This window comes from Lethenteron reissneri, chromosome 12 (assembly GCF_015708825.2).
Source record: "Lethenteron reissneri isolate LAM-NWPU_2019-01 chromosome 12, ASM1570882v1, whole genome shotgun sequence".
NCBI lineage: Eukaryota > Metazoa > Chordata > Hyperoartia > Petromyzontiformes > Petromyzontidae > Lethenteron > Lethenteron reissneri.
The window spans coordinates 11,581,177-11,609,009 of record NC_083790.1 but is presented as its reverse complement, the minus strand read 5'-3'; the positions used below and the strand labels follow the sequence as shown (position 1 = coordinate 11,609,009).

General features: G+C 44.6%; 1 protein-coding gene across 2 annotated transcripts in view; it reads left to right on the top strand.

Annotated features, from left to right (window-relative positions):
- LOC133341903 (erlin-2-B-like) overlaps positions 1-27,833 on the top strand; it is a 43,989-nt gene continuing 16,156 nt past the window's right edge. The window contains exons 1-5 of one of the 2 annotated variants that reach the window (XM_061550723.1): positions 1-138; positions 20,670-20,776; positions 25,298-25,379; positions 25,930-25,976; positions 27,557-27,618. In XM_061550723.1, coding sequence (XP_061406707.1) covers positions 20,673-20,776; positions 25,298-25,379; positions 25,930-25,976; positions 27,557-27,618 — 295 coding nt within the window. In that variant the 5' untranslated portion in view covers positions 1-138; positions 20,670-20,672. Of the gene's footprint in view, positions 139-20,669; positions 20,777-25,297; positions 25,380-25,929; positions 25,977-27,556; positions 27,622-27,833 lie in introns of both variants that reach the window. The other variant, XM_061550722.1, reaches the window with a different exon arrangement.

The window sequence follows — 27,833 nt, the reverse complement described above, 5'->3', positions numbered from 1 at the left end:
GTGGTACCGCCGCTCCTTGTGGGCGGCGGCGACGGCGGTTGAGGTCACGTGGCGCGGAGGCGTTTAACTTCCGGGTCACGTGGCGCTCCCCTGCCGGGTCACGTGGTACTGGTGAATGCGCCGCGCGTGCTGAACGCGGTGAGTGCCGCGTCCCGTCCACCACCCTCACCACTCGCCACCCTACACACACTACTCTAGCTAACATTATACTAGCTAACACTACTACACTACACTAGCTACACTACTACACTACACTAGCTAACACTACACTAGCTAACACTACACTAGCTACCACTACCACTACTACACTACACTAGCTAACACTACTACACTACACTAGCTAACACTACCACTACTACACTAGCTACTACTACACTACTACTACTACACCACCACCCTCACCACTCACCACCCGACACACACTACACTAGCTAACACTACTACACTACACTAGCTACTACTACCACTACACACACTACACTAGCTAACACTACACTAGCTAACATTACACTAGCTAACACCACACTACACTACCACTAGCTAACACTACCACTACACTAGCTACTACTACCACTACACCACCACCCTCACCACTCACCACCCTAGACTAGCTAACACTACACTAGCTACTACTACCACTAGCTAACACTACCACTAGCTAATACTACCACTACACTACACTAGCTAACATTACACTAGCTAACACTACACTAGCTAACACTACCCTAGCTAACACTACACTAGCTAACACTACACTAGCTAACACTACCACTACTACTAAACTAGTACTACCACTACACTACTACTACACTAGTACTACCACTACACTAGCTACTACTACACTACCACTACACTAGCTACTACTACACTACCACTACACCACCACCCTCACCACTCACCACCCTAGACACACTACACGAGCTAACACTACACTAGCAAACATTACACGAGCTAACACTACACTAGCTAACACTACCACTAGCTAACACTACACTACCATTACACGAGCTAACACTACACTACTACTAAACTAGTACTACCACTACACTACCACTACAATAGCTACTACTACACTACCACTACACTAGCTACTACTACACTACTACTACACTAGCTACTACTACACCACTACACTACACTAACTAGCTACTACTACACTACTACTACACTACTAACTAGCTACTACTACACTACCACTACACTACACTAACTAGCTACTACTACACTACTACACTACTACTACACTAGCTACTACTACACTACCACTACACTACACTAACTAGCTACTACTACACTACTACTACACTACTACACTAACTACTACTACACTACCACTACACTACTACTACACTAGCTACTACTACACTACCACTACACTACCACTACACCAGCTACTACTACACTAGTACTACACTACCATTACACCACTACCACCCTCGCCACTACTACTACACTAGTTACTACTACACTACCACTACACTAGCTACTACTTCACTAGTACTACACCACCACCCTCGCCACTCACCACTCTAGCTAACACTACACTACCACTACACTAGCTACTACTACACTAGTACTACCACTACACTACCATTACACTAGCTACTACTACACTAGCTACTACTACACTACCATTACATTAGCTACCACTATACTAGCTACCATCACACTACCATTACACTAGTACTTCCACAGTACCACAACCACACTTGCTTTTGCTATTACTACAGTACTTTCACTACACTAGCTACTACAGTACTAACACCACACTACATACGAGTACAGTACTACCACTACCAGTATTAACTACCATTACACCAGCTACTACTACACTATCGCCACTGCACTGTCTACTACTACACTAGTGGCTAATACTACAACTGCATAAACCACCACTACTTACACTCGCTAATGATATTGCTACACTAGTAGCTAATACTACAACTGCATAAACCACCACTACTACACTCGCTAATGATATTGCTACACTAGTAGCTAATACTACAACTGCATAAACCACCACTACTACACTCGCCAATGATATTGATACACTAGTAGCTAATACTACAACTGCATAAACCACCACTACTACACTCGCCAATGATATTGCTACACTAGTAGCTAATACTACAACTGCATGAACCACCACTACTATACTCGCCAATGATATTGCTACACTAGTAGCTAATACTACAACTGCATGAACCACCACTACTACACTCGCCAATGATATTGCTACACTAGTAGCTAATACTACAACTGCATGAACCACCACTACTACACTCGCTAATGATATTGCTACACTAGTAGCTAATACTACAACTGCATGAACCACCACTACTATACTCGCCAATGATATTGCTACACTAGTAGCTAATACTACAACTGCATGAACCACCACTACTACACTCGCCAATGATATTGCTACACTAGTAGCTAATACTACAACTGCATAAACCACCACTACTACACTCGCTAATGATATTGCTACACTAGTAGCTAATACTACAACTGCATGAACCACCACTACTACACTCGCCAATGATATTGCTACACTAGTAGCTAATACTACAACTGCATGAACCACCACTACTACACTCGCCAATGATATTGCTACACTAGTAGCTAATACTACAACTGCATAAACCACCACTACTACACTCGCCAATGATATTGCTACACTAGTAGCTAATACTACAACTGCATGAACCACCACTACTACACTCGCCAATGATATTGCTACGCTAGTAGCTAATACTACAACTGCATAAACCACCACTACTACACTCGCCAATGATATTGCTACACTAGTAGCTAATACTACAACTGCATAAACCACCACTACTACACTCGCCAATGATATTGCTACACTAGTAGCTAATACTACAACTGCATGAACCACCACTACTACACTCGCCAATGATATTGCTACACTAGTAGCTAATACTACAACTGCATGAACCACCACTACTACACTCGCCAATGATATTGCTACACTAGTAGCTAATACTACAACTGCATAAACCACCACTACTACACTCGCCAATGATATTGCTACACTAGTAGCTAATACTACAACTGCATAAACCACCACTACTACACTCGCCAATGATACTGCTACACTAGTAGCTAATACTACAACTGCATAAACCACCACTACTACACTCGCTAATGATATTGCTACACTAGTAGCTAATACTACAACTGCATAAACCACCACTACTACACTCGCCAATGATATTGCTACACTAGTAGCTAATACTACAACTGCATGAACCACCACTACTACACTCGCCAATGATATTGCTACACTAGTAGCTAATACTACAACTGCATAAACCACCACTACTACACTCGCCAATGATATTGCTACACTAGTAGCTAATACTACAACTGCATAAACCACCACTACTACACTCGCCAATGATATTGCTACACTAGTAGCTAATACTACAACTGCATGAACCACCACTACTACACTCGCCAATGATATTGCTACACTAGTAGCTAATACTACAACTGCATAAACCACCACTACTACACTCGCCAATGATATTGCTACACTAGTAGCTAATACTACAACTGCATGAACCACCACTACTACACTCGCCAATGATATTGCTACACTAGTAGCTAATACTACAACTGCATAAACCACCACTACCACACTCGCGACTACTTCTCCACACCACAGAAGCTACTAAGCTACACGAGCTAGCAGCACTACACTAAGAGCTTCTACAACACGATCAGCGACGGCTACCCCTGCTGCTACTACTGCTGCTACCCCTGCTGCTACTACTGCTGCTACTACTGCAACACAAGCTGCACGTACAGCAGCAGCACACTGAACACACGACACTCAGGGCGCCCATTTAACTTTTGATTTCACCAAACTTCACGCCTGCAGGTGGAGGCGGCTAGCAAACATTGGATTTGCTGCAGTGCCCTCTGCTTCGACGCCTGATGATGCTGGTTATAATTACTGGCGAAACGTCGTCGTACTCTGTAAATGTTGTGGATTTTGTTGGTTAACACAACTGTGTTGCTGTACTAGTAACGAATTGGCATGTTCTGATAAACCTTATTAATTGGCGGGTTTAACGACACATTTATATTTACGCGATTTACCCCCAAGAAACCCCCTATATTATGGATTGTATAACTCCTGTTAACCTATAACGCCTGGTATGCACGGTGGCCACACCAAGCGTATTCCTGCGCACCTGTTGGGTCATTTGGTTGAAGCTTCTTCACCCGTGGGGCATCAAAGGGCCGTAACGCGCTTGGTTATAATATAAAAAAAGATAGATTTTTTTTCTCATTCACGAAGCCGTAATCTGCGAGACATCCTGGGACACAGCATAGATGTAGCTGCTATTGTGTTTCCTTTTGAGTTGCACTTTGTTATTTAAAGCCGTGTAAGTTGGGAGGAAACCTTGAATATGTTGCAACACTGGGCAAGACACGCGGAGACGTTGATACATAGGAAGTGAAGCCACTTATATAGGGTCAGGGGTCAAGGTTAGAGTCGGGGTCCGTGGCCAGTAACACATCCTCAATTATTTAATAGTTTTGCTTTTAATTTATTCCACTTCATGCGTATACCCCCATGTAGGTGTATGTGTTTATGCAACTAACCAGAGCTGAGCTGTTCCGACGATAGATTTACGGCTGGGCTCATCTTGCATGAGCGTTGAATCTTGGTTATCATGACTTTTATCGGCAGAGATAGGACTAGAGTAGGATCAGGTCTCGCGTTAGGGTCAGGATGTTGTATAGTGTGATGGTTGGGGAAAGTCGGTCAGTTTATTTTGGGTAAGGCCCATTGAGCTAAGATTATTTTGCATTCGTGACCCCGCCAAAACGGCTGATGTGGTAGCAGGTTGCACAGGAAGGGAGGAAGTTTCCAGGGGGCTCCACAGAACAGGCAGGGGATTTTTTTAAATATATAAACACAGCTAATAAACAACGACAATTATGTACAATGGAAATCCAGCGAGCAATCCAAAATAATATGCATGGCACGAATGAGAGGAAACTCGAAAAGTCTCCGGTTAGTCAGGGGTATGGCTAGAGTTGTTTTTAGATTATATAAAAGGGACTTGGCATAAATGCCATCGTTGAGCTTTTGGTTATGGCTGTAGTTTAAGGCTGGGCCAGGGTGTTTGGTTTAGAGTTGGGGTTATTGTCAAGGTTGAGGTCAATATCGGTTATATTTCGGTTATGTTTTGGTTAACTTTAGGGTGAAGGCTTGGGCTATCTTTAAAGTATGGGCTCGCATGAGGGTTATGGCAAGGGTCTTGACAAAAACTTGTTATAACCCCAACCTCAGGGTAGGGCTGAGGTTCAAAGATGGTGTGAGGGCTCGGACTATACTCTACTTTTGTGGCTGCTACTGCTTTTCAGTTCTGGGGACATGGATATTATTACCACACTGTCCTGATTTGTCCATACAATCCGTTGTGAGATTGCGCAAGGTTGAAGTTCACTCCCAGCCGGTTGATTAAACTGGCTGGACAGTTCACTCAGGAGTAATTGCCGGCTTGCCACTTAACCCGTTCCTAGTGACTATAGTTTCCCAACCCTTTCTTGCAAATTACATAATCTCAGAGCGCTCTGACCCTTTGTACATAGAAGCCACCATTGCATTATGTCAATGGAATGGGTAATCTTGTGCCCTATTGTAGCTTGACTTAAAACAAATCTAAGCATGTAGCGAAGTGACAAGAGTGCTAGATTACACTACATTTGGAAGGCCGTTAGTTACATTTATTATCATTCTTGCTGGGTCGATAAACTGAGTACTGCTTATGTCGAAAGTCACCAGCAGTTGTTTTGAGAGACTGGCCTTGTCAATAGTAATGTGGAATTGCACCACTGGTACAATTTGCTTCCACCAGAGATGAGCACCACCCCAAGCTGGCTGGATGATACATTTGACTTTTCTCTACAAAGAAAGGATGTGCACATTGCCTAACTAAACCTGCCAAGATTTCCCTTGCAAAACAAAACGGATAACCTCAGTGGACTGTCATCCTCGTAAACACGTTGGATCAAATTCATATTTAACACCATTTAAAAAATCTATACCCAATTCCAAACCAAGCTCACACTTGTGTGGTGACATCGCGGATGTCACTGTGTGGTGCCGGCCCTAGAGAGGCACGGTGTGCGATGCACTTGCATCGTGGACATCACGTATGTAGCGACATCGTGGATGTCACTGGGTAATGCCGGCTCCAGCAAGGCACGGCGTGCGATGTATTACCATCGTGGACACCCCGTATTTGTGGGTGTAGTACCAGCCCTAGAGGGGGCTCGGTGGCACCATGCGTGGCATGCAGTGCTGACTCCTACAGCATGGAGTGTGAGAGTGTCAGCCATGGAATAAGGTTACCCCAGGCCATGGCACTCTGGTTGACCGTGGAAGGCATGTGACGGGTAAGATCTACGCAGGGGCCCCAAGTGGGGGCTGGGGGTGGTCACGTGCGGGGCGAGATCCTGCTAGAGGGTAGGAAAAGGTGGTCGTGGCCAAAGGCGGAGCCTGCCACGGCCAGCGAGCATATAAACCGGGTCCCCGAGAGGGACCGGGGTTCAGCGTTGCTGTTGTTATCTGAAGATCTACGTTCTACATCCAAGAAGAAGTCACCAACACGTGTACCTGGACGCAAGCTGGGGTCCGGTCCGTTGTAGCTACTCCCAGTGTAACTAATGTAGTTAGCCTGGTGGTCCACCACCACAGGTTGTTATCTGGTGTTAAGTGTGTTGGTCTAATAAATGTGATGCCTCCAAGACTACTTCTGCAACTCAGTTGAACCTACTACAACTGGTGTCTGAAGTGGCCAAATGCTATTTTACTTAGCTAGCCATTAGACTGTCTACGCGCCGCAGACTACGTACCAGGACGACGAAGACGAAGATTTCATCCCGCAAACAGCCCCGGAGGATGGAGGCGAAGAATTACCGGTGTAGCAGAGCTCCGACCGGGCACGCGACAGCTCAACACCGACAAGGAGGGTGCTCCAGATGTACATGGCCGCCTCGCAGAACTCCTCCACGCCGTGGCGTCCATCCTCGCGGAGCCCCACATCGCGGAGCCAGCGGTGGAAGCGGGAGCAATGGAGCCACGCCAAATCCGAAGCTGCGTCGAAATCGTCGGTGGACGTTCCATCTCTTTGGCGACGACTTCCCTTTGTGAAAGAATTCATTGCCGCCGGAGGCGACTGGGTGGTCTTCAAGCGGCGGTTCCTGACGAACGCCGACTTCCCGGGGTGGACAGAGGCGGAGGCACTGAAAGCACTGCCCGCTGCCCTTCATGATGACGCCCTGTCAGCGTTTTTTATCCCGCCGTCGGAGAAGGCCACGCTGACTCAAGCCTTCGACCAAATGGCGGCAATTTACGAGCCACCGACGAACGTGCGCCACACGTTCACTCCGCGAAGGAAAGGGGAAACCGAGATGCCCCTTGCCTTCCGTAGTGCACTTTTGGCGCTAGCGAAGATTACCTTTCCGAGGATGGACCACGACGGAGTCAACTCGTTGGTTCTTGAGAGACTGCTGGCTTTAGCTAAGGACCTTAACGTCGTTCTGCCAGCTGTAGACAACGATCTTTCGTCCATCAAGGTTGCGAGATACATTCAGGCTCACCAGCTCTTGCAACGGCACAGGGGGTTGGCGGCGTGTACTGCACCCTGCAAGGGGCCGGACACACTTGAAGACGTGGAGCCCGTCCCAGCCTGCGCATCGACCCAGAGCGGAGGCGGGCGAGGGGATGGCATGGTGTGGCGTGCGGACGACCAGCAACGGCGGAAGACATCTCTTCGTCCCGGGAGCAGCCCCTTCATGTTCTACAGCTGCGACCTGCCAGGACATGTCTCGTTGGGCTGTCGCGTACTACGACGACGGCACCCCGGACCACCGCCGTCATCCGCCCGACTGTCCTTCGGTCCACTGCACCCTAAGGTGCCGCGCGCCTGACATCCCCAGCGCCGCTGCCTGCGCCATCTCCACTGAATTCGGGAGAGGAGAACCCATCGACCCGGCCTACTGCTCTTCGTGAGGGTTCGACGGGACATTTACATATTCCCCCCGGGGCCTCCAGAGAGAGCAAGTCCACCTCCCCTGGAGGCCCGGCCACGAGGACTCAATCAAAAACTCTTCGGGTTTCGTGATCCCCATGCGCACACACTCCCACACAACATCAGTTGGTTGTCGCACTCGGTAAGCCGTTTCGGCTATTGGCTGAACCTATCCCTTATTGTGCTGCGGGTGTTGTTACACGGTGAGGGTGGGAGATGTTGGCGATGAAGGGGATTCTGAGCGTTTGCGGTTCACTGCATTTTTTTCCCTCGTGTTCTGTACTCGCACCCTTTTCCCTGTTGTTAATGTACGTTTGTCGGTAGTGTATATATTGTATAGGTGGGTTTGGGTATTTAATTGGTAATTATTGTTACTTGTTGAGGCACACAGCATTTTAATTACTTTTTACTATTTTTTTATCACCCTAGTCACTTGGTTCGTTTAAGGGGGAGTTGACAGCCGGGACAGTTGAGTGCTACGAAAGGGGGGGGGGGTTGACGTAGTGACATCGCGGATATCACTTTGTAGTGCCGGCCGTATAGAGGCACGGCGTGCGATGCACTGACATCGCGAACATCACGTATATAGCGACATCGTGGATGTCACTCTGGTAATGCCGGCTCTAACCATCGCAGACACCCCGTATATGTGGGTGTAGTACCAGCTCTAGAGGGGGCTCAGTGAGCCCTGGGTCATAGCGCTCGGTGGCACCACGCGTGGCATGCAGTGCTGACTCTTACAGGATGGAGTGTGAGAGTGTCAGCCATGGAATGAGGTTATCCCAGGCCATGGCACTCTGGTTTACCCTGGAAGGCACGTGATGGGTAAGATCTACACAGGGGCCCCAAGTGGGGGCTGGGGGTGGTCACGTGCGGGGCGAGATCCTGCTAGAGGGTTCGAGAAGGTGGTTGTGGCCAAAGGTGGAGCCAGCCATGGCCAGTGAGGATTTAAACCGGGTCCATGAGAGGAACCGAGGTTCAGCGTTGCTGTTGTCATCTGAAGATCTACGTTCTACGCCCAAGAAGAAGTCACCAACACGTGGACCTGGACCCAAGCTGGGGTCCGGTCCATTGTAGCTACTCCCAGTGTAACTCATGTAGTTAGCCTGGTGGTCCACCACCACAGGTTGTTATCTGGTAAAGGGGCAGTTACCCCTTTGTGTTAAGTGTGTTGGTATTAATAAATGTGTTACGTCTGCAAATCAGTTGAAACCACTACACTTGTATTCTGGTATTATTTAGAAAATTGTATGATCATTGTGTGCATGTGGCTATCAGTTGTGGTGTGACATTACTTGAACCTGTGAGCCTATGATATACCATTGATATGAGGCTGCATTACAGCTAAATTAGTTGTTAATCAATGGCATGTTACTTTATGCAACAATCATGTCAATACAACCAAATGGGTACTTTTTGTTGCAGCTACCCTTTGTGGATCCCATGTAAAACACAGACGCATGACAATCTGTTGAAAAAAAGGTCGTGCCTGAAATGAGCATTGCGTGTTGTTCACAGGGAATATGGAATTTGTGAAAAGTCAACATTACAATCGTGAGCAACCGGTCTTCAGCGACCATTTTATTGACCTCCACCGAAAAAAATATAATTGTGAAAGTAAATCTTGACCTGGATTTTAAATGAATTACTCATTATTAAAAGCTCTGCTCCTGTACCAACAGGGATACATTCTGGCTATAACAAAACGAGAAAAAACGCTCCTCGCATTTGAATACAGGTGCGTGCTGAGAATTCAAAGATTGTCACGACGGTATGGAAAGTTAATTGAAAGTTTGCAATGGAACATGGCAAGAGAGAATTCTACACGTAGTTCAAAGAGGAGGCTGCGATGCATACGGCACGTGTGCGCAGGGCTGTGGAGGGCAAGTTACCGATACCTACAGGCGTTGTTGGCGTTACACCCAAGAAGGTCGGCGACCTAAGATGGGGGATTTAAAGATCGTGGGAGATGATAACACTTGTGAGAGCAGACCTTATTTTTTTTCATTTTGATTGTGTAACAACTGCTGGATCTAGCAGAAGCAATGAAATAAGCGATGGCTCGGCCTGGTGGCATCGAGATATGTAATTACCGCTGAACCTTAATTCCTCACTCATTGTGACAATAGTTCCCTTCGCCTTGTACAAGGTTCCTGCTATCTGTCGGGGCTAAGCTTGATATAGTGGTTCTTAATTGTGGATCCCAAGGAGCAAATCAATAAAACAAGTCTGTGATTTAAAACCAGGCACGAGCCCATTGAGACACGTCTCATTTTGCAAGTGAGATGCATGTACATTGAGAAGATATGATGTAAAATGGAATATTCAGGATAAAAAAAATGCAAATTAACAAGTGATACCAAAAGAGCCCACTTCCGCCACAGTAAAGTACAACGCCTCTTGTCCACACTGCAGTGAGGGTGTTATTGGTGGAAAGGCTAATTGCTGGATGAGTAGCGTTATCGTCCTGTTATCCCTGTTTATCTGCAGACAAATGGCAAAGAAAGGCAGATGGTGGAATAAATGTGCCACTCGCATCTCTCACAGCCCTGCAATGTCACAGTCCATCTCCCTCTTCCACATTCACTGATCTCGTCATTCCATTGCTGCAATGATTGTCCTCTCACTCGTGTCCCCTCCTCGGCGGTCTTTCCCATTCATAATCTTAGAATGCCTTGGCACCTCAAAGCTCCTTATATCTCATCTCATTTTAACCATTCGAAGGGGAACCCCATTGGCAGCTGTCCATGCGTAACAAAGGGTGTCTCAGTCCTGACCTGCAAGGTGGCATTTGTGTGCCAGTGGAAGGGTGACGATTGCCATGTGTAATCCTAATTGAGTAATGTGTCCCATCCAAGCCAACTTACTATTTTGAAAGTGCAGATCTCAAGCGAGAATCTGCGCTCGAAAGCAGGCTTGTGAGTATGCACGTACGAGAGATCAGGCGGTCACGCGTGCAGCAGAGTGAGCGAGATTTCTCACTTGCAAGGAGAGCGAGTGAGCATCTACAGGAGAGCGAAAATAGGGAGCGGTAGTGTAGTGGTTAGCGCGCTGCGCTACGGAACCCAGCGACCCGAGTTTGATTCCTGCTCAATTTTCTAAACCAGTTCTGGGCCTCCTCTAGGTTGACTCAGCCTCAAATGAGTATCTCGCCACTAGGGAGACAAAGGTGCCAGGCGTGGTGCTGGCCACCCACCCCCTCGTGTACCGTTCCGGTCTTCATAGGTGCTCGCTAACAGCACTATACTGGGGATCTTTGTTTTTTTGAAAGTTGGTGGATAATGCAGATGTGTGAAACTTCGAAACCCCAACTGGTCTGCGGGATGGTGAGAAGGGAGTTCGACAAATGGGTACCTGAATCTGGAGATGGTGAACATGTGGATCTCCGAGTGCGTCCTGGCCTTCTCTTCTGCGTTACTGTTTATTGGCTAAATTGTGAACATTTGGAAGAATGTTAAGTGCAGTATAGTTAAAGCTCATTTAACCTCTTGTGCAATCATTATGTTCTTATTTAAGAAACGTTTGCAGAAAATTAAAAACGGTACAGAGCAACAGATGTGAACTTGTAAATGTATACCTAATTATGCGATAAATACTTTATGTTAATGCAATATATTGCATCTGGCTTTCTGCACGGTCATATATAAGCAACATTAATTATATTTTCCAGGTCCTTATGAATGTGAATTACATTTATTCATAATTAAAGGAATTATGAATGGGTACATATCAGAGCCGCGATGTTGATGCCACGTTCACTCGCCTGGGGTACCGTATTGTCAAAACATGCGTCTTCATAACGAAAAATAAATCTTTCGGCCAAAGCACAGAATGACAAACAACTAATCTGATATATCTGTGATTTGGTGCAATCAATTGTAATGACCGTATAGCTAATCATAGTTTGAAAATTTTACCCCCACAAGTTCTAAAGACTTTCTCAGCTTCCACTTGGGATGTTTGGCCATTTCCTTTTTTTGTTTTTTTTGACATGCAGAAAAAAACCAGATGGTGATGTTTGTACAAGGGTAGACGGATTATTCCGCACAAATAGTCTCCCAGAAACCCGCTTGCTGTACATCCCCGTACAGGCACCACCTCATATGCAAGTGTGTGTTGATTTTCACTCTTCTCTTTCTCACTTCTGTGAGGGGTCTACCGAAACACACCTCCCGAGTCTGCGTTGATTTAATGTCTTATGGATTAATAGGGATAATTTTGAAGTAACCATGTTAAGTTTTTCATATCCAGTCAAGGGCTTTTGGGAGATGTGGTGTGGATTTCAGAGATGTTTCTGGGGAGTGACTTAATAGTAGAGAGTTTAGTAGATGTTTTTTTATTTGTTTACCACATTCGTACAGGGGAGTGTCCTGGATGTCTCCATCCACGCATCCGGTCTCTGCAGCGTGTGATGGTCTGATGCTGTGATATGGTTCATGTCCATGCACGGTCTGGATGAGAGGCTTGGCTCTCCACCTCACCCAGTCTAATATCGAGTGAGTGGACTCTACAGTAGGCGCAAGATCACCAAACTGTAACTTACAAACGATAAGGCCGGGGACAAAGTGCCTCCATGCTTCGAGGAGCTCGGGGGGGCAGTGCTCACCTCCTGTTAGCAATCCCTGAGCCAATGTAGGAAGGTACTTTCCTATGGCAGGGATGCGCGATGTCCGTTTAGGAAATCCGTTGATGACATATTTGCACAGTGGTACTCGTTTTAAAGTGAAAAACGATTTGAATTTATAGAGCACATAACTTGCACCTTGCACCTGCATCTCAAGACAATGAAAAACGGGGTACGTGGAAATGTAGGTTTCTATTGGGTGTTTGATCATGTTAACACCTGTTTTATTGCCAGAAAGGCTAAAACCAATTAATTTTTTCATACTTTGATACCGGAAAAAAGATCCCATTTTGTAGCTGCTCTCCCTGAGCTATAACTGCCCTGATAGTGCATTGACTTTGTGCTGTTTGCCTTTTGGCGTTCTCTGGTCTGACACTGGTGAGACTAGGCCCAAAAGAAGGTTGTCTCTCTGGTGTAGGCCAATCCGTTTCAAAGACAATGCATATATTTTAAGAACATGTTTGTTTGCATGTTTACAAGTATTGTCGTTAATGCGAACTTGATTCCTTGCAAGAAGGTTTCTATGTGGTGTTTGAACACCTTAACACCTGTTTTATTGCCAGAAAGGGTAAAACCTATTCTTATTTTTTCATAAATGTATGCTTTCTCAGTCTACGAAGGGAAATGCAGTAAGTTTGGGGGCTCCAACTGGAATTTGAACTCCCGGCTTTCTGTTTGTTTGAGAAGTCTTCTACTACCTACTGCTTGGCCTGGTCAAATTTAAGTGATAATAGGGATGATCCATCAAACATAACACAGAAAATGCTACAACTGTAATTACTGTGAACAGAAGCAGAACTAAAATTAGGGAACGCTGAGAACATCACTCGTGGTCTGCATGCATGCTTCATTTCCCTAGAGCTGACAAAAATGCCAACCCATGACGCTAAGTGGAGCAGTCTTGTTCCTGTGGCATTTTTTTAAAGTTCGTGTTTCAGATCTTTTAATCGCGGTCTGTAAACATGCATCCTGACATTGTGGTCAAGTGTTCCAGCTGGTTGGTCCAGAGTTCATTGCTATTGCGGTATGTTTCTCATAGATTAACTTTACTAATAGCTAGGGTTTTAGTGGCAATATTAATGTGTCTTAATAAATACATCGTGTCGCCGAGGCAGTTTTGTGTTCTTCTTGTGAGAATCTTACCTTCTGACTGTCAGTGAAATAATCTTGCCCTGTAGTGTTCGTTTAGGCGATGCAGCCTTAGACCGGTTTGCACGGTGGTGAGATGTTAACTACCTCACCTGTGATAAAAGAGACTGTGGGGTTCGATCCCAACCCTGACTCCTGTATATTTGAAGTTTGCATGTTCTCCCCGTGGTTGCGTGGAATTTTCCTCCACATTTAAAATGAACACGTGTTTAAGAGTATTTGGGTGCTGTACATTTGCACATTATAAGCCACTTCGCTGGGCTGTCATTTGTGGCCAGGTCGCTTCTGATTAAAGAGCTATTCACTTTAGTGGAACTTACCAGATAAAATAAAAATCGTTTAGTTTTTGGAGCATCATGTGCCCCGTCAAAGCATTTCCACTTGGAACCCTGATGTTTTGTGCAGGAACGGGTGTTTGTGAATTTTCATTCATTATATGGTACAGTGCCTAATCGTGAACAATGTTCACTGATATTGTGGACAGGAGTCGGGCACGAACAGTTTTCATGGGCAAGGGGTCATAATGTAACGCTTGCTTGTAGATGTTGTGGATGGTAGCCGGCCATGAACAATGTATTATGGGTAGAAGGCAGACATGAGCAATGTTAGGGATCAGCACACTCGGCACTGAGCCAGTTTTTAAATAAATCCGGTGTTTCCCCAGCATTTGCATAAGGAATTTCCTAACCACACTAAGGGCTGAAATGCCCCAGTTTTGAGTACACTGACCATTGGGCTACTGCTAATGCATTGCTATTGCAGTGTGCATTGAACAGAGCAATGAGTGACGTGAAGGTGATTTTTAAAATGTTTATTATTTTCCGTTGTAAAAGTACGAAGTAACAATCGGTGACTATTAAGTTTGTTTAATAGATTACAATATTGGTTCGTGTTGAACGTGCAAGTTTGATGAATTTGAGCTTACAAGCAATACTCCACGTGGTACCAGTCTGCAGAGATATGCTCAAAGTAAGTGGTCGGTACAGTTGGTGATATGTTCTGCTCATGCATCTTGAGAGCCGTTTGTATTGTGTTGACACGTGTTTTGGGTAGCCAAGTCCGTCAAACAAATGGCTCGCGACAACAAGATTCTCGGTGCATTCCCTAGTCGGGGTGGACTCAGGAGTGTCTACATTGCCGGGATTAGTGAACGAGTGGTCACCTGATTGTTTCCTTTATCTAACCAGGAGATAAATACATATGTTGGGACGCATGGGACCAGCATTGCCTCTTTTGCAAGGGTGACCTGGGTTACATCAAGAACAAGGTTGGCGTAATAGAAAGCGAGATGTGCAACGCCCTCTGCTCACTAAGGCTGGGCACACTGGGTGGGAGGGTAAGGGTGGGAGTGTATGTGGCGTGGGAGTGAGCCCGTGGGTCCTGGAGTAGGAGTGTGCGTGGTTGTACGTGGTTTCTGTTTGTGTTGCCGCCTCCAATGGACGATTGCGGTAAACATGTCCTATCTCACCAAGTGAGTGTTTTTTAGATCTGAGACGCCATGCCTTTTTATTGCAAAGAGGGGGACCTGTTTATCATTAAAAAAATGGATATGTAATTCATTGTCGTGTATTGCATTGAAGATTATTTCAAATTGTGAGGTGTGGACTATAAATCTGCCACAGTGATAGAGACAACTTAGCTGTCTCTGTATTGTCTATTGTAGTACCACACGTTTTTATTACTGGTGGTTCCTTGCCTTAACAATCGTATCATTATGTCTCAAACTCGGCAATTCCAACGGACACAAGCATAGCCTATACAAGACAAAGGCAGCCGTGTTTTGCGCTGGGTAGAAGTCTTGTAGAATTGTTTAAACAAAGAGAGAGGGGGTGATTTCGGACCCAGGAACATCACTCTATTTTACACGCTTTTATTGTCGTATCCTCAAAAAATTTTGTAACTCAATTTTTATCTACTTTCCAATGTGCTATCTTGATATACCTATGTCATACTGATGACAAGACTCTATATTATATCATGAAAATAAAAAAATTATATATTTTTAAACATTTTACACGCTTTTATTTAACTCACTCCGTCTGTTGTCGTATCCTCAAATCTTGCAACTCATTTTCAACCGTCTTCCCAATGTCATATCGACTGCAAACTTGGTATAGGTATGTCATACTGATGACAATACGATATTCTATCATTAAAAATTTGAAATATATTTTTAAACAATCATTTTTACAGGTCTAATTGTCCACGCTCAACTCACGTTGCCTGTAAATCACCACGGTCCCTGACGTTATGGCAAGCTACGTGGCCCACTTCCTGGAGTCGTGGAGTTCTGTCATTACTCGTACGGCACATTTCATTAAAGCGTGTTTAAAAAAAAAGTATTTTAAAATATTTTATTGCCTACAAGGTCTTAGTATGTCAAACGCGGTTTTTCCCAACACGGCATTTTCCAGGAAGGTAACCCCTGCATTCAGCACGGTGCTCATTTGAATTTCATGGCGGTAACACATGGGACGATAGTATCTCGCTCTCGCATAATGTCTGTGAATGAGTCATTTTTAGTCTGTTGATGGTCGGCGATGCGGCAATCGACTCATCTCGACGAGCTGTACACAATGCATTATTCAAAGTAAAATTTTTCGATAATGGATTTTTTATGGTAATGATTGGCGTTTCGACATCAGAGTAGCGCTGATTTTGGATTGATTGGTACCCCAGTCTCGGAGTTAAGTACACCCCTGGAAAAAATAGTGTCCCAGAAATAAAATATTTAATTGCCTCGGCCATTTTTTATTATTTGGTACTCCGCGGTACCGCAATGAGGTTCATTTGACCACGAGTTGAATTCCCTGATGCAAAATGAAAAAAAAAGTTGAAAGACATCCTGCTTTCAATCTAGTCACCCACCAGGCGTATCGGCTCGGTAGCGATAAAATTACTAAACTTGACATTAGGCAATTACACATTTGTTAGATTCAACTCTGATGGATACTTACATACAGATGAAGGCCCTCCCATGCTGCCAGTCATGGAGGTTGTTTGACCATACCTGACCACGCTGATCTCTGCAGATTGGTGAAAGGGATGCCTAGGACAGATTCGGATATCATTTGCCGCTGATGTGAGTCATGGCATTGGGTTCACGGTGCAGAACGGTAACCATTGTCCCACTTCTCATCTATAATCTAATATTTAACTTTACATCAGCTTTTTTTCTTATCAGTTATGCCAAGATTGTGATTGCCGGCAGTGCCCAAATCAAAGTAGTTTGGCAGCCAATTGACAGAAACACCCAAGAGGGCATGGAGATGGAGTGATGAGATCAGCTGGTGTGCAGGAGCTATATGGAATGTTACATCACAATATGTAAGATGGCAAGAGCTTGTGGAGGCCTTTGTCCAGCAGTCGCGAGGTCATGGATGATGAGTAGCAGCTGCATTTGCGGGTGTGCATATAGCAAAAATCACATTCTTATGACCAATATCCTTCCTAATCACGGGCTGTTTTGATAAGGTTGGGAAAAGGCCACAAAGCCCCCATTGGGCTTGAGAATCCCAAGTCCATGCGTTGCTAGGCATTAGTCAATTATTAACATCTGGTTAATATTTATTTTTAAGCCATGAAGTAGCCCAGTTGATTGAGCAGCAGGGGGCTCCCATTAGTGGATGAGCTCAAATCCTGGCATTAACCCATGCACATGGAGCCGGATCCTGCTGGTTCCTAATCCTTGCCCATCAGGACCAATTCTTGCACCCATGAACCACGTGGCCATATTGTCCCATGCCACTCTAGAGATTGTTGCCTTGGGGTCTGAGACCGGAAGGGAACTATCACTGGGCAAGAATCGAGGAGAGGCAATTTCCGGAAATTGCTGGAAATTCTCTTCATTTGGTAGGAATCGGTCTCCCCCTATGATCATCACTTGATTTTTTCTCCATTAATAAGAGCATTTGGTAGCGTTCACACCCAATTGTGGTTCCAAGAAAGTGCTGGAAGTTCTACATTCGATTGGCAAGGACCAGTTTATGTTGATTATGGTTTAAAAAAAATATTTAAAGTGAAAACAAATTCAATTTGTGTTGATATTTATTTAAGATTTTGCAAGTTATTTTAACGTAAATTTTTATCCATTCTTCCTTGCAAATGAGACATGGCTCGGTGGCCTCTCAACTGGTTTTAGATAAAGGACATCTGTCCATATGGTGGTGGTAGTTTTATGATAAGGGCATTCAACAACACATTTATTGTCGGTTTGATTAGGGGGCTTGTGTTTGGCTGCCTTGCTAGTGTTGAGTATCACGCATGTCTCCTAGATATTATAAATTTGATTTAAATTCTATTTACATTATTTTTTCCAGCACAACTTCCGAGACGGGTGAGTGGCACATAGCGGGATAGGCAGCTCGGACAGACAACCAACGCGGACGCGTAGGACCATAGCGTTATGTGGTTCGTGCGTCCAGCACAAATTATTTTGAAAGTCTAGTTTCATGAAACCAATATTTCCCCAACCATTTGCTTGAATTTGGGATGGAGGAATCTACAAGGCGACTGGGTTTTCAGTCCACTTTTATTACATTGAGCTTTTTTTTTGCAATGTCACCAGAAGACGTATGGGATTCATTAATAATGTTCCAGGGTTTAATGAAATCTGCTTCCCCCGTGGCAGCTTGCGGGTCCTGTAAATAAGACGTCTCAATGGATTTGCCCAGCCTTGAGTAGTGTCATCCTAAGCAGTCCACTTTCACTACCGTCCTGGCAGCCCAAGTTCAGCTACCTCGTCACGCACAACGCTTGTCTGACCAGATCCTTGATGAACGTGGTCTCGGTCTCCGCAAGGTCATCTCGAGCTGAAATGAGGGTGCGTTCGTCAACAGCACGAGATGACGTCAGGCAATGTGCAGACACTGGCCCCACCTCTTGTCTCTCCCAATGCCTTGCCGCCGTCTCTGCAAGGCACAAGTCAGGAGTGTAATGGGACTGCTCGGCACTTGCCTGGATGGGTGCAGAGCTTTAAAAACACCGAAGAATGTTTGACACCATCCAGAACAGAGCAGGCCACTTGATAGACACCTCGCTAAACCGTGTGAATGTCCACCCCCTCTATCACCTGCTTCTTCTGAAAAGGAAGCTAATAGCTCAGTGGGCTTTACCTGGTAAGATAAAAAGTAGTTGAGTTTTATTTATATATATCTTTTTTTGCACTCCGATCTTGTTTTGTATTGTTTGTTGTAATGTTCTGACCTGCCCCTACTTGGATATCTGTGCAAAAGAGCTTTATAGCTCATCAGATTCCTCTAGTATAGATAAATATTCAGATTTTAATTCTGATGTACAATCTATAGGATCCGTCTTGATTTGATCTATAGGATGCCCTGCAGCAACTCTCCTAGGCAACTCCAGCAGCACCTACCCCCAAACCTGCAATCTCCACCTTTGAGAACCACAAGTGGAGGAGCTGCCAAGTCGTGATGATGATGCCAATGATGCCACCGCCTCCTTGTTCCACTCCAAGCCATGCACAGTCCGGAATTTGGGCATTTATCGCCGCTCCATCATTGCTGGGTCAGAATCTGGGATGTCCCTGGCAGATACGGCGTTGTGGGGTGGGAGCCACCCTCATCCCAAGGGCTGCAGCAGTCCAAGAAGGCCCACCACCACTGCCACCACCTTCTCAGCGCAACTCGGGATGGACGACAAATGCTGGATTACAGTACCAGCGACGCCCATATCCCGAATAATAAAAATATCAGAACCCGAATATTTATTTATACTGGAGGAATCCGATGAGGTATTAAGCTCTTTTCTTCCACAGATGTCCAGTCGGGGTGGGTAGGAACGTTGCGACAACAAACAATACAAAAACACGATAAGAGTGCAAAGGATAAGAAACGTAAACAAATTGCCCAAACACATAAATACAGCTCAACCATCTCCATCCCACCAGGCAAAGCCAAGAGGTATTCACTTATTTTTCAGAAGCGACCTCACCACAAATGATAGCTCAACAAAGTGGGCCATTATTTGGACATTGCTAGCACCAAAATCTAAACAATCTCAACGCATGTTTCGTTCCATGCGAATCGTAATAGGTGCTTGCCAACAAAGCTTTCGCAAAGAACCTCAAATTGTTAGATGGGATCTTTGAATTTAGTTTTCCTGAGTGTTTCCATCTACGTATTATTTTTATGAAGTTGTGATGAATGGAGTGTGTAGATGCATCTTTACAAGGGCAGTTGTCTGCAAGTGACCGAAGAAATCGCGCTGTGTGTGCACGCGCACATACACCCTTGTATGTTTTGGTATTGCGGTGACGTGAATTAGCCGACCACACTGTCAGCTAAGTGGCCCGTCTTCGATTCCTGACCATGCATGACGGCTTCAAATGGTATCCGCACCTGGTCTGTGCCTCGCTTGGTGTTGACTCGGCCTCAGATGATATCGTGGAGTGAGAAACGGCTGCTATCAAGATACACAAGTTGCCAACCGTCTGTGGAGGCACTGTAGCCGAGGGGTAGAGTACAGGGCGGCTTGGTTTCAACATGCAAATGATATGGGTTCGAATCGACGGCTCGCATTACATGCTCCAGTGTCTCTCCCCTCAGTGACACTTTTAAACGTTATAGGTTTTATTTCGCAGTAATCACTGTGTGTTAAGATCACGCTCTCTTCTCTTGTTTATAATGAAATCAATTAACTACTGGCCCCCCTGACCACTACCGCCGATACTTCCGGGCATCACCGCAGCCTTAGCGCTTGCGAACTGCACTTGCCCCCTGTTGTCTGTCGAGGCTAAGGGTCGATTGTATACGTGTGTGTATGTATGTTGAAGTTCTGTGTGTGTGCGTGTGCAGAAGATGTCGGTGGGAGCAGTGGTGGTGGCAGGTGTCGCCCTGATGTTTGCTCTGCTCATCTCCTCCATTCACCGCATCGATGAGGGCCACGTGGCAGTCTACTACAGGTAACAACAACACATTTACATTTATGGAAGAGTCATCGAGGGCGTGTATAGCCCATTGATTAATTATATAAACGGTACAGCTCGTGGGGTCACAGAGGGCGTACCCCATTGATTAATTATATAAACGGTACAGCTCGTACCGCATTGGCCGGCTATCGCAAGCCGTGTGCGAGCTGATTGGGGGGAGCGCGAGACCTTCGCAACCGAGGAATTTGATGGGTAGAAACCCAGGCAATTTATATCGGTCATACTGGGTCGGTTGGAGACTTGTTTGGGAAATTGAAGCGGGTTTGATTAGAGGGGGAGGGGGTCTGTTTGGAACTCTCGATGGGCGGTAAACGAGCCAAAAGAAGTGGGCTTGCGGAGAACTCGGGGACACGGCCTTGGTTCTGCTTCCTGCGAGTGACGTCGTGTGGCTGGCGCAAATAAAGAGCCCCCTACCTCAGTTGTACCTCGTTCGTGGTGGACTCCTTTACATTTGCATATCTTGTAAATGCATCTCAAGATGCTTTGCAAGTGACAAAAACGAGTGTTTAGGGTAGAAGGGAGGGGAGGCAGCAAGGCAGGGAACACATAGGCGAAAGCAGAGAGAGAACAACACTGCAGTACAGCCCATGACCAAGCAACTGAGGTCCAGCACCAGCAATATGGACTGCGAGGCAGCACCAAGGAGTAGCGGGGCATCCCCGTGGGGCGGAAACCCTTCGTCAAACGAGTCCCAAGGGGCGCCATCGTCTCTGACCTTTTAGCATTGCACCCCCAACACTGATTGGGTGGCACTCTTCTAATGAGCATGCAACTGGTAATCTGTTCTTGCCCGTGGCCACAGCCCTTTGTACATACAGTCGTGTAATCGTATGGAAAGGTTTGCCTCCCCGGAAAGTCTTACAAACTGGCTTAGTATGTCGAGAACTCGGCTGGTGGTTACGGGGTCGTGAGTTTTAATCTAAATTGAGCTTCACTCGGCAGTTCATGATTCTCATCATCATTGCCATTGTTAACTCATAGGTTTTGGCAGACAATGTTACGATTCATAAGTTTTGAGTTTGGCCACATAATGGTCCGGTAAGATCCTCCGCCGCAACGACATAGCTAAACAAATTAAATTGTCACTGTACAAATGTTAGTGCGCCAAATATTACACTGGTCAACACACTTTTTAAATCCTTTATATTAAGTTCGCTTGCTTGCTTACGACCGTGCAAATCTTTCGGTCGTTTTTTAACCCACTTCCCGTGATCCAATCGAGCTGACATTTTCCACACAGACTCGTTGTGCGTGACAATGTTCGTGAAAATGTTTTCCCAAAATTTTACACTTTTTAGGACAGAAATATTATATTTAATTACCAATTGCTTAATGGTGCAATGCAATCATCTGACCCATAGGTGGCAGCCATTTCAAGCCAGAGGACGAGAGGACTCTAGCCGCCACGCATATAAAGGATTTATAGTGAAAAACTTTGTTTTTACGGGTTATACTTGTTCTGGCATAGGGTATTCCAACGATTTTTAATGTAATTTTGGGGTGCTGATTCCAAATCTGGCATCAGTTTTTGTCTATCACATCAGGTTTTTGAGATATCAAATATTGCATTTTCAATAAAAACTGCAGAAGAAAAATATTAAATAAATGTGGATATCTACATAAAATTATATTATAAACACACTATCCTAAAAATACAGCACCATATTTTAACACTAAAGCAGTCGCTGACTCGCAACAACTTGCAATCATAAGTGACAGAGTTAATTTAGGGTAAAATCAATGAAAATGGGGTATACCGATAACATAAAAATTGAGATGTGATAGAGCAAATCTGAGATCAGATTTGGAATCAGCACCCTGAAATTAGTCTAAAACAGCTGCAAAAGTCCAGGCCAGAAACATTTTTTTTTGTTGACCAGTGAATTATTGTTTCAGCTCACCGATAATTAAAGAGCAACCTTGACGGATAAAATTGACTGATTAGTTACCGATATACTGTGTTGCGTGATTGCTAGTCACCAGGAGGATTGAGTGTGCAGTGGCTTAATTTGCACATGCATGAAAGAGACTCGGTAATTTAAGAAAATGCGGGCTGTGCGTTTTCTGCGAGGAATGGAGTTGAGAAAAACAATTAGAGATCAAGGCAATGCGTGGCTTTGGCTTGCATGACTTGGTAGAGCAGCACCATCTTGTGGTGTTGGTGAGAATGATCTGAATAAGCCCCTCGCTGTCAACTCACCAATGTAATTGCGGGATATGGAACGGATACAGTCCAGGAACTTCACTGCATCTACTATAGACCACACAGTACACCACTGTGTCGTCTGCGCTCCTTCTATGGAGGGTTAGCAAAACTACACAAACGCTCTCCTGAAGCCCTGTCGTGGCCAGCAGACATCAACATTGGTATTTAGCGCTTAGACATATTGCTGCCATACACAAGAACAGAACTGCGTCTATACCAAAGAAAGAACGAATTGGAGAAATTATTCATCGCGTACCACGTGTTTGTTTTGTCAGAGGTTGTCAAACCAGTTGATAAATACAGTGTGTAGTTTAATTGCATTTACTTAAACTAAGTACCTTTAACAAGAGTGCCCTTATATTATACATCATATTATATTCTATATTTCCATCCCATTACTTTTTTATTTAAAGCAGTTGTCCAATATATTTGTTAAAATTTACGTAATTTGTATAGTTCTAAAAATTCCATTCTTTTTACAGTCCAGTTTTTTTATGTTTTTATTTTGTGCCTCCTCTGCCCTGTAACCTCTTGCCTATTTTGTTACTGAACTCTTTCAAGGTCTCCTTTCAAAACAGATGTGATGTCTCAATGTACTCTCATCTGGTTTTAATAAAAGCTACCTACCCACACCCGTATCTATCTTTCCACTTGCCTACTTAACTAGGGTTGCTGCAATATAATTTTTCACGATATAATACGATACAAATCAAATTTCACGAAATACCCAGTGTGTTGTTATCCTACCTATATGGGTCATCCATACCTGCTGGGCTGGAATGATTCGCTGGCTTGAGGCTGTTTGATTTTGATCAAAGAGAAGACTCAGACATGTTGCAATATGCATTGTACCCAAAGCATTAGAATGTATTAATACTGCAGAACCATCAATGTTTTCCTCTGCCGCCCACCACAACGCTCTGCTTTTTAATTATATGGTAATATAGCCAGTTTTAAAAAATTATTTTTGCTCATTTCTTATAGTCCTGTATTTAATAATCAAGCTTCACGAAGCATTAAGAGTCTCTTAGCAAGGGTTCTGCATTAAGCAGTAGGGTTGCCGCCAATGGCGATGTTCCGACAAACCGAACAATCTGTAAGAGAACTACAATAAATTTCGTTTTAAAGCTTTCATGACTGCAGGGATTCATATTCTTGTTTTTTTCGGTAAAGTCATGTAGAAGGGAAATAATAAAATAAAAACTATAAAATTCTCACGACGTTTCGATTGCAACACAAGTAATCATCATCAGGTGTGAAAACCACAGCAAGACATTTTTTAGAAAAAAGTGGCGGTTTAAAAAAAAATTTCTTGCTGTTTTCACACCTGATGATGATTGCTTGTGTTGCAATCGAAACGTCGTGAGAATTTTTATAGTTTTATTTTTATTATTTTACTATTTCCCTTCTACGTGACTTTACCGAAAGAACCACAATAATCATATCTTCAGTTTAGCTAAATATTTGTTTCGAGATTTTCATCGCTTATTTTATTTCTATATAGATATTTGATGTTCTGACAATAAAATAACAAAGTAAATCATTAAGGTTTTAAATAAATATTATATACTACATTAGTGCTTTGTAAAAGGCTTTCCAGAGTAATGACATGGCAGTTCTATAACGGCATCCTTTTCATAGTTATTTTAATTAATACATTTTAGTGTTACTGATGGTGTGCGTTGCAAGTGAGATAGATTGTGAAGGTATCACAAGTATAAAACGTCGCGAATTGCAGTTGAATACCTTTAGAGTAATTGTTATTTCTACTGGAAGTACGGCAAAGCAGAAAAACTAAACTATAAAAATGTGAAATACAAAGTAATGGGGAACTGATATTGCGAAGGCCATCCTATCGTGAAACTGAATAACGTACCATCTTGAAAACTTATATCGTGGCAACTCAAAATTTTGACCAATTATTTTAAACAGTTTTTCTTTGTTCGTGTGGAAGGAAACCGGAATACCCAGAGAAAACCCACATATACGAGGGTAACGCCCAGAGCTCTGCGCATGTGTATTCAAGAATCTTATCACTGGACTACCAGCATGTGCCACGCCACCCGTAGTGGTTGCTCACCAATTTGTTGTCCTTCCCCCACACCTCCGATTAGTACGGTTGGCTACGTACGGTGCAAAAGAAGTTCACCATACATGCATTATGAGAGCATATTCCCCTAGTGTGTGTACAGCGAACAGCGGGTACTTAACTTTGGTTCATTGCTGGGGTTGTGTCAGAGTTGCGCTCATGGCCGTGTGGGTGCGCGTGTGCTGTGGTTGTTTCCCAGGGGTGGGGCACTGCTCAAGGCAACGAGTGGACCGGGCTACCACATCATGCTTCCCTTCATCACGTCTAACCGCGTCGTGCAGGTGTTACAACTTACCCAACCCCACCCCCCCACCTTGTCATGAGAGCACCTTGAGATTTTTAAACTGTAATTATTGTTAATATACCACATCATGGAATCACCGCTGTGAGCCCCATATATACAGACAAATATAGATAAAACAACTTGTTAAAAAGGCAGTGGCTCCCTCCTTAAATGAGCATTGGGGCAACACTCATCTGGTGACAGCCAGTGATGGACATTCCACATGCTCATGGCAGGGGCCAGCTTATCCATAGCACAACCGATGTTGACGTCACTAAATTCTTATCAACCCCAAGTAGACTTGAGTAAACGCCCGGCTGGGATTTGACCTTGTAACTTTAAATTGAGCACTCTAACCACATCATCAATTCGTGTATGATTTTTACTTAATGCAAATGGTTAGGTAGAAATAGCAGCAGGTTGGTTTTACTGTCACTGGTATGTTAGGCAAAATTTAAGTGACGGTTGAGAAACCTGTTTTATGTACAAAGTCATGGAAGCTTCAACTTGATAATGTGTTTTAACTGATCTGTTTATGTATTGTACAGACCACCCTCCAAACGGATGAAGTCAAGAACGTGCCTTGCGGAACAAGGCGAGTGATAATTATTTATCGTATTGGAGAGTTCTATTTGAAATTGTACATTTTGGGCAGCCAGGCATGGTGGGGTGCTATCCTATCTGACCTCTCTCTCTTGCATTGTGCCAGCCGAAATGGGAAATGTACGGAATTTTCTACAACCCTTCCTGGTTAATGGAGACATCTTTGTTGCATGTATCTGTGTACATGCGTGCGTGCTTTGATCATTAATAGCACTAGAGACTTAATGGATCTTCACCTATGTGTGTGTGTTTATTGTGCTTTAAATGAATGTTTTTGACCAAATCTCCCACAATCCACCCAATTTTGCGAGATCTCAGAAGCCACGCAAGGTTGAGTTTGGATTGTTCTGTACTTTTATGCTTTCCAACTTTACCAACCTGTGTGGACCAGCGTGTTACAGTATGGTCAGATAACCCTCATTGTGAGGAGGCCCTCATCCAGCAGCGGAATGACGTGTACACTAAGGATGCACTGATTCACCACCCCTACATAATTTGTTGAAATTAATTGTGAGGATTCGGTGGGGGGGGGGGGGTCACCATTTGACTCTTAAATCTTTGGCTTTCTGTATGTATGTTGAACTTCTTTCGCACCGTACGTAGCCAACCGTGCTAATAGGATGTGCATGTAGAATCTGCAGTGGCATCACGGTTTCCATGAACAGATCATGCACAACTTATGCGGATCTGAAATAACCAATTATTACGTGCAAGATTCATTGCTTGTTAATACATCCATATTGTGTATAGAGAGGGGCGACAAGAGTGGATAGTGTTAGTGAGCTGCATTTCTAACATTGAAAATAAGTGGCCCGGTACGTGGCGTGATAATCACCACGTTAAAGAATAGCAGCCAGACACGGTGCTGGCCACGTCGTTTTTGGTCATCGTTGCCACACCAGCAACGACTCCCCAAACGTAGGTAACTTCTCCCCAAATGTAGGTAACTTCTCCCCAAACGTAGGCATGGACCTCCCAAACCTTGGCAACGGCTCCCAAACGTTGGGAACAGCTCCCTAACGTAGGCAACGACTCCCAAAATCCAGTTTAAATCTGGTACAGCATTTTTTTTGTACTTTTATGAAGTGTTCCCCAACAGCTCTCTCGCCAATAGATTATCCAGGCTGGAAGGGGAACCTTTATAGCTGTGTGTGTGTGTCAGTGTGTGCATGTTGTGGGGAGCTGTAGTGTAGCGGTTAGCGCTACGCTGCACTACCAACCCGGCATCCTGGGTTCAATTTCCGCTCACGACCAACACCAGTGACGATTATCTGAACTGGTCCTGGGCCTTCCCTAGGTTGATTCAGCCCCAAATGAGTATCTGATGCAGTGTATAAATATCACCACTGGACAGACAAAGGCAGTCGTGGGTGGTGCTGGCCACCCTACCTCCTCGTGTACTGTTCCGGTCTTCATAGGTGCTTGCTAACAGCACTTGCCCCAATAGTCTGTTCAGTGCTATAGAGGGATCTTTGCTTGTGCCTATCATTGCTAAATAATTTAGAATTGTTTACTTAACTGCAGTCTAACCAGGCTGCTGTGAGCGTTTTATTTTGCCTTTTTGTGTTACAGTGGAGGAGTGATGATCTACTTCGACCGGATAGAAGTGGTCAACATCCTGGCGGCAGATGCAGGTGGTGTGTGTGTGTTTGTGCACATGTTCTTGTGTGTGTGTGTGTGCACATTTGTCTGTGTTTACACACATGTTTATGTACATATGTTAAACTTCTTTCGCACCGTACGTAGCCAACTGTGCTAATCGGAGGTGCGGGGAAGGACAACAAACTAAACAAAAGAATCCGTTGTAAAGGAATGAGTTTTCAATCTAGATGATTTAAAAGTGCATAGC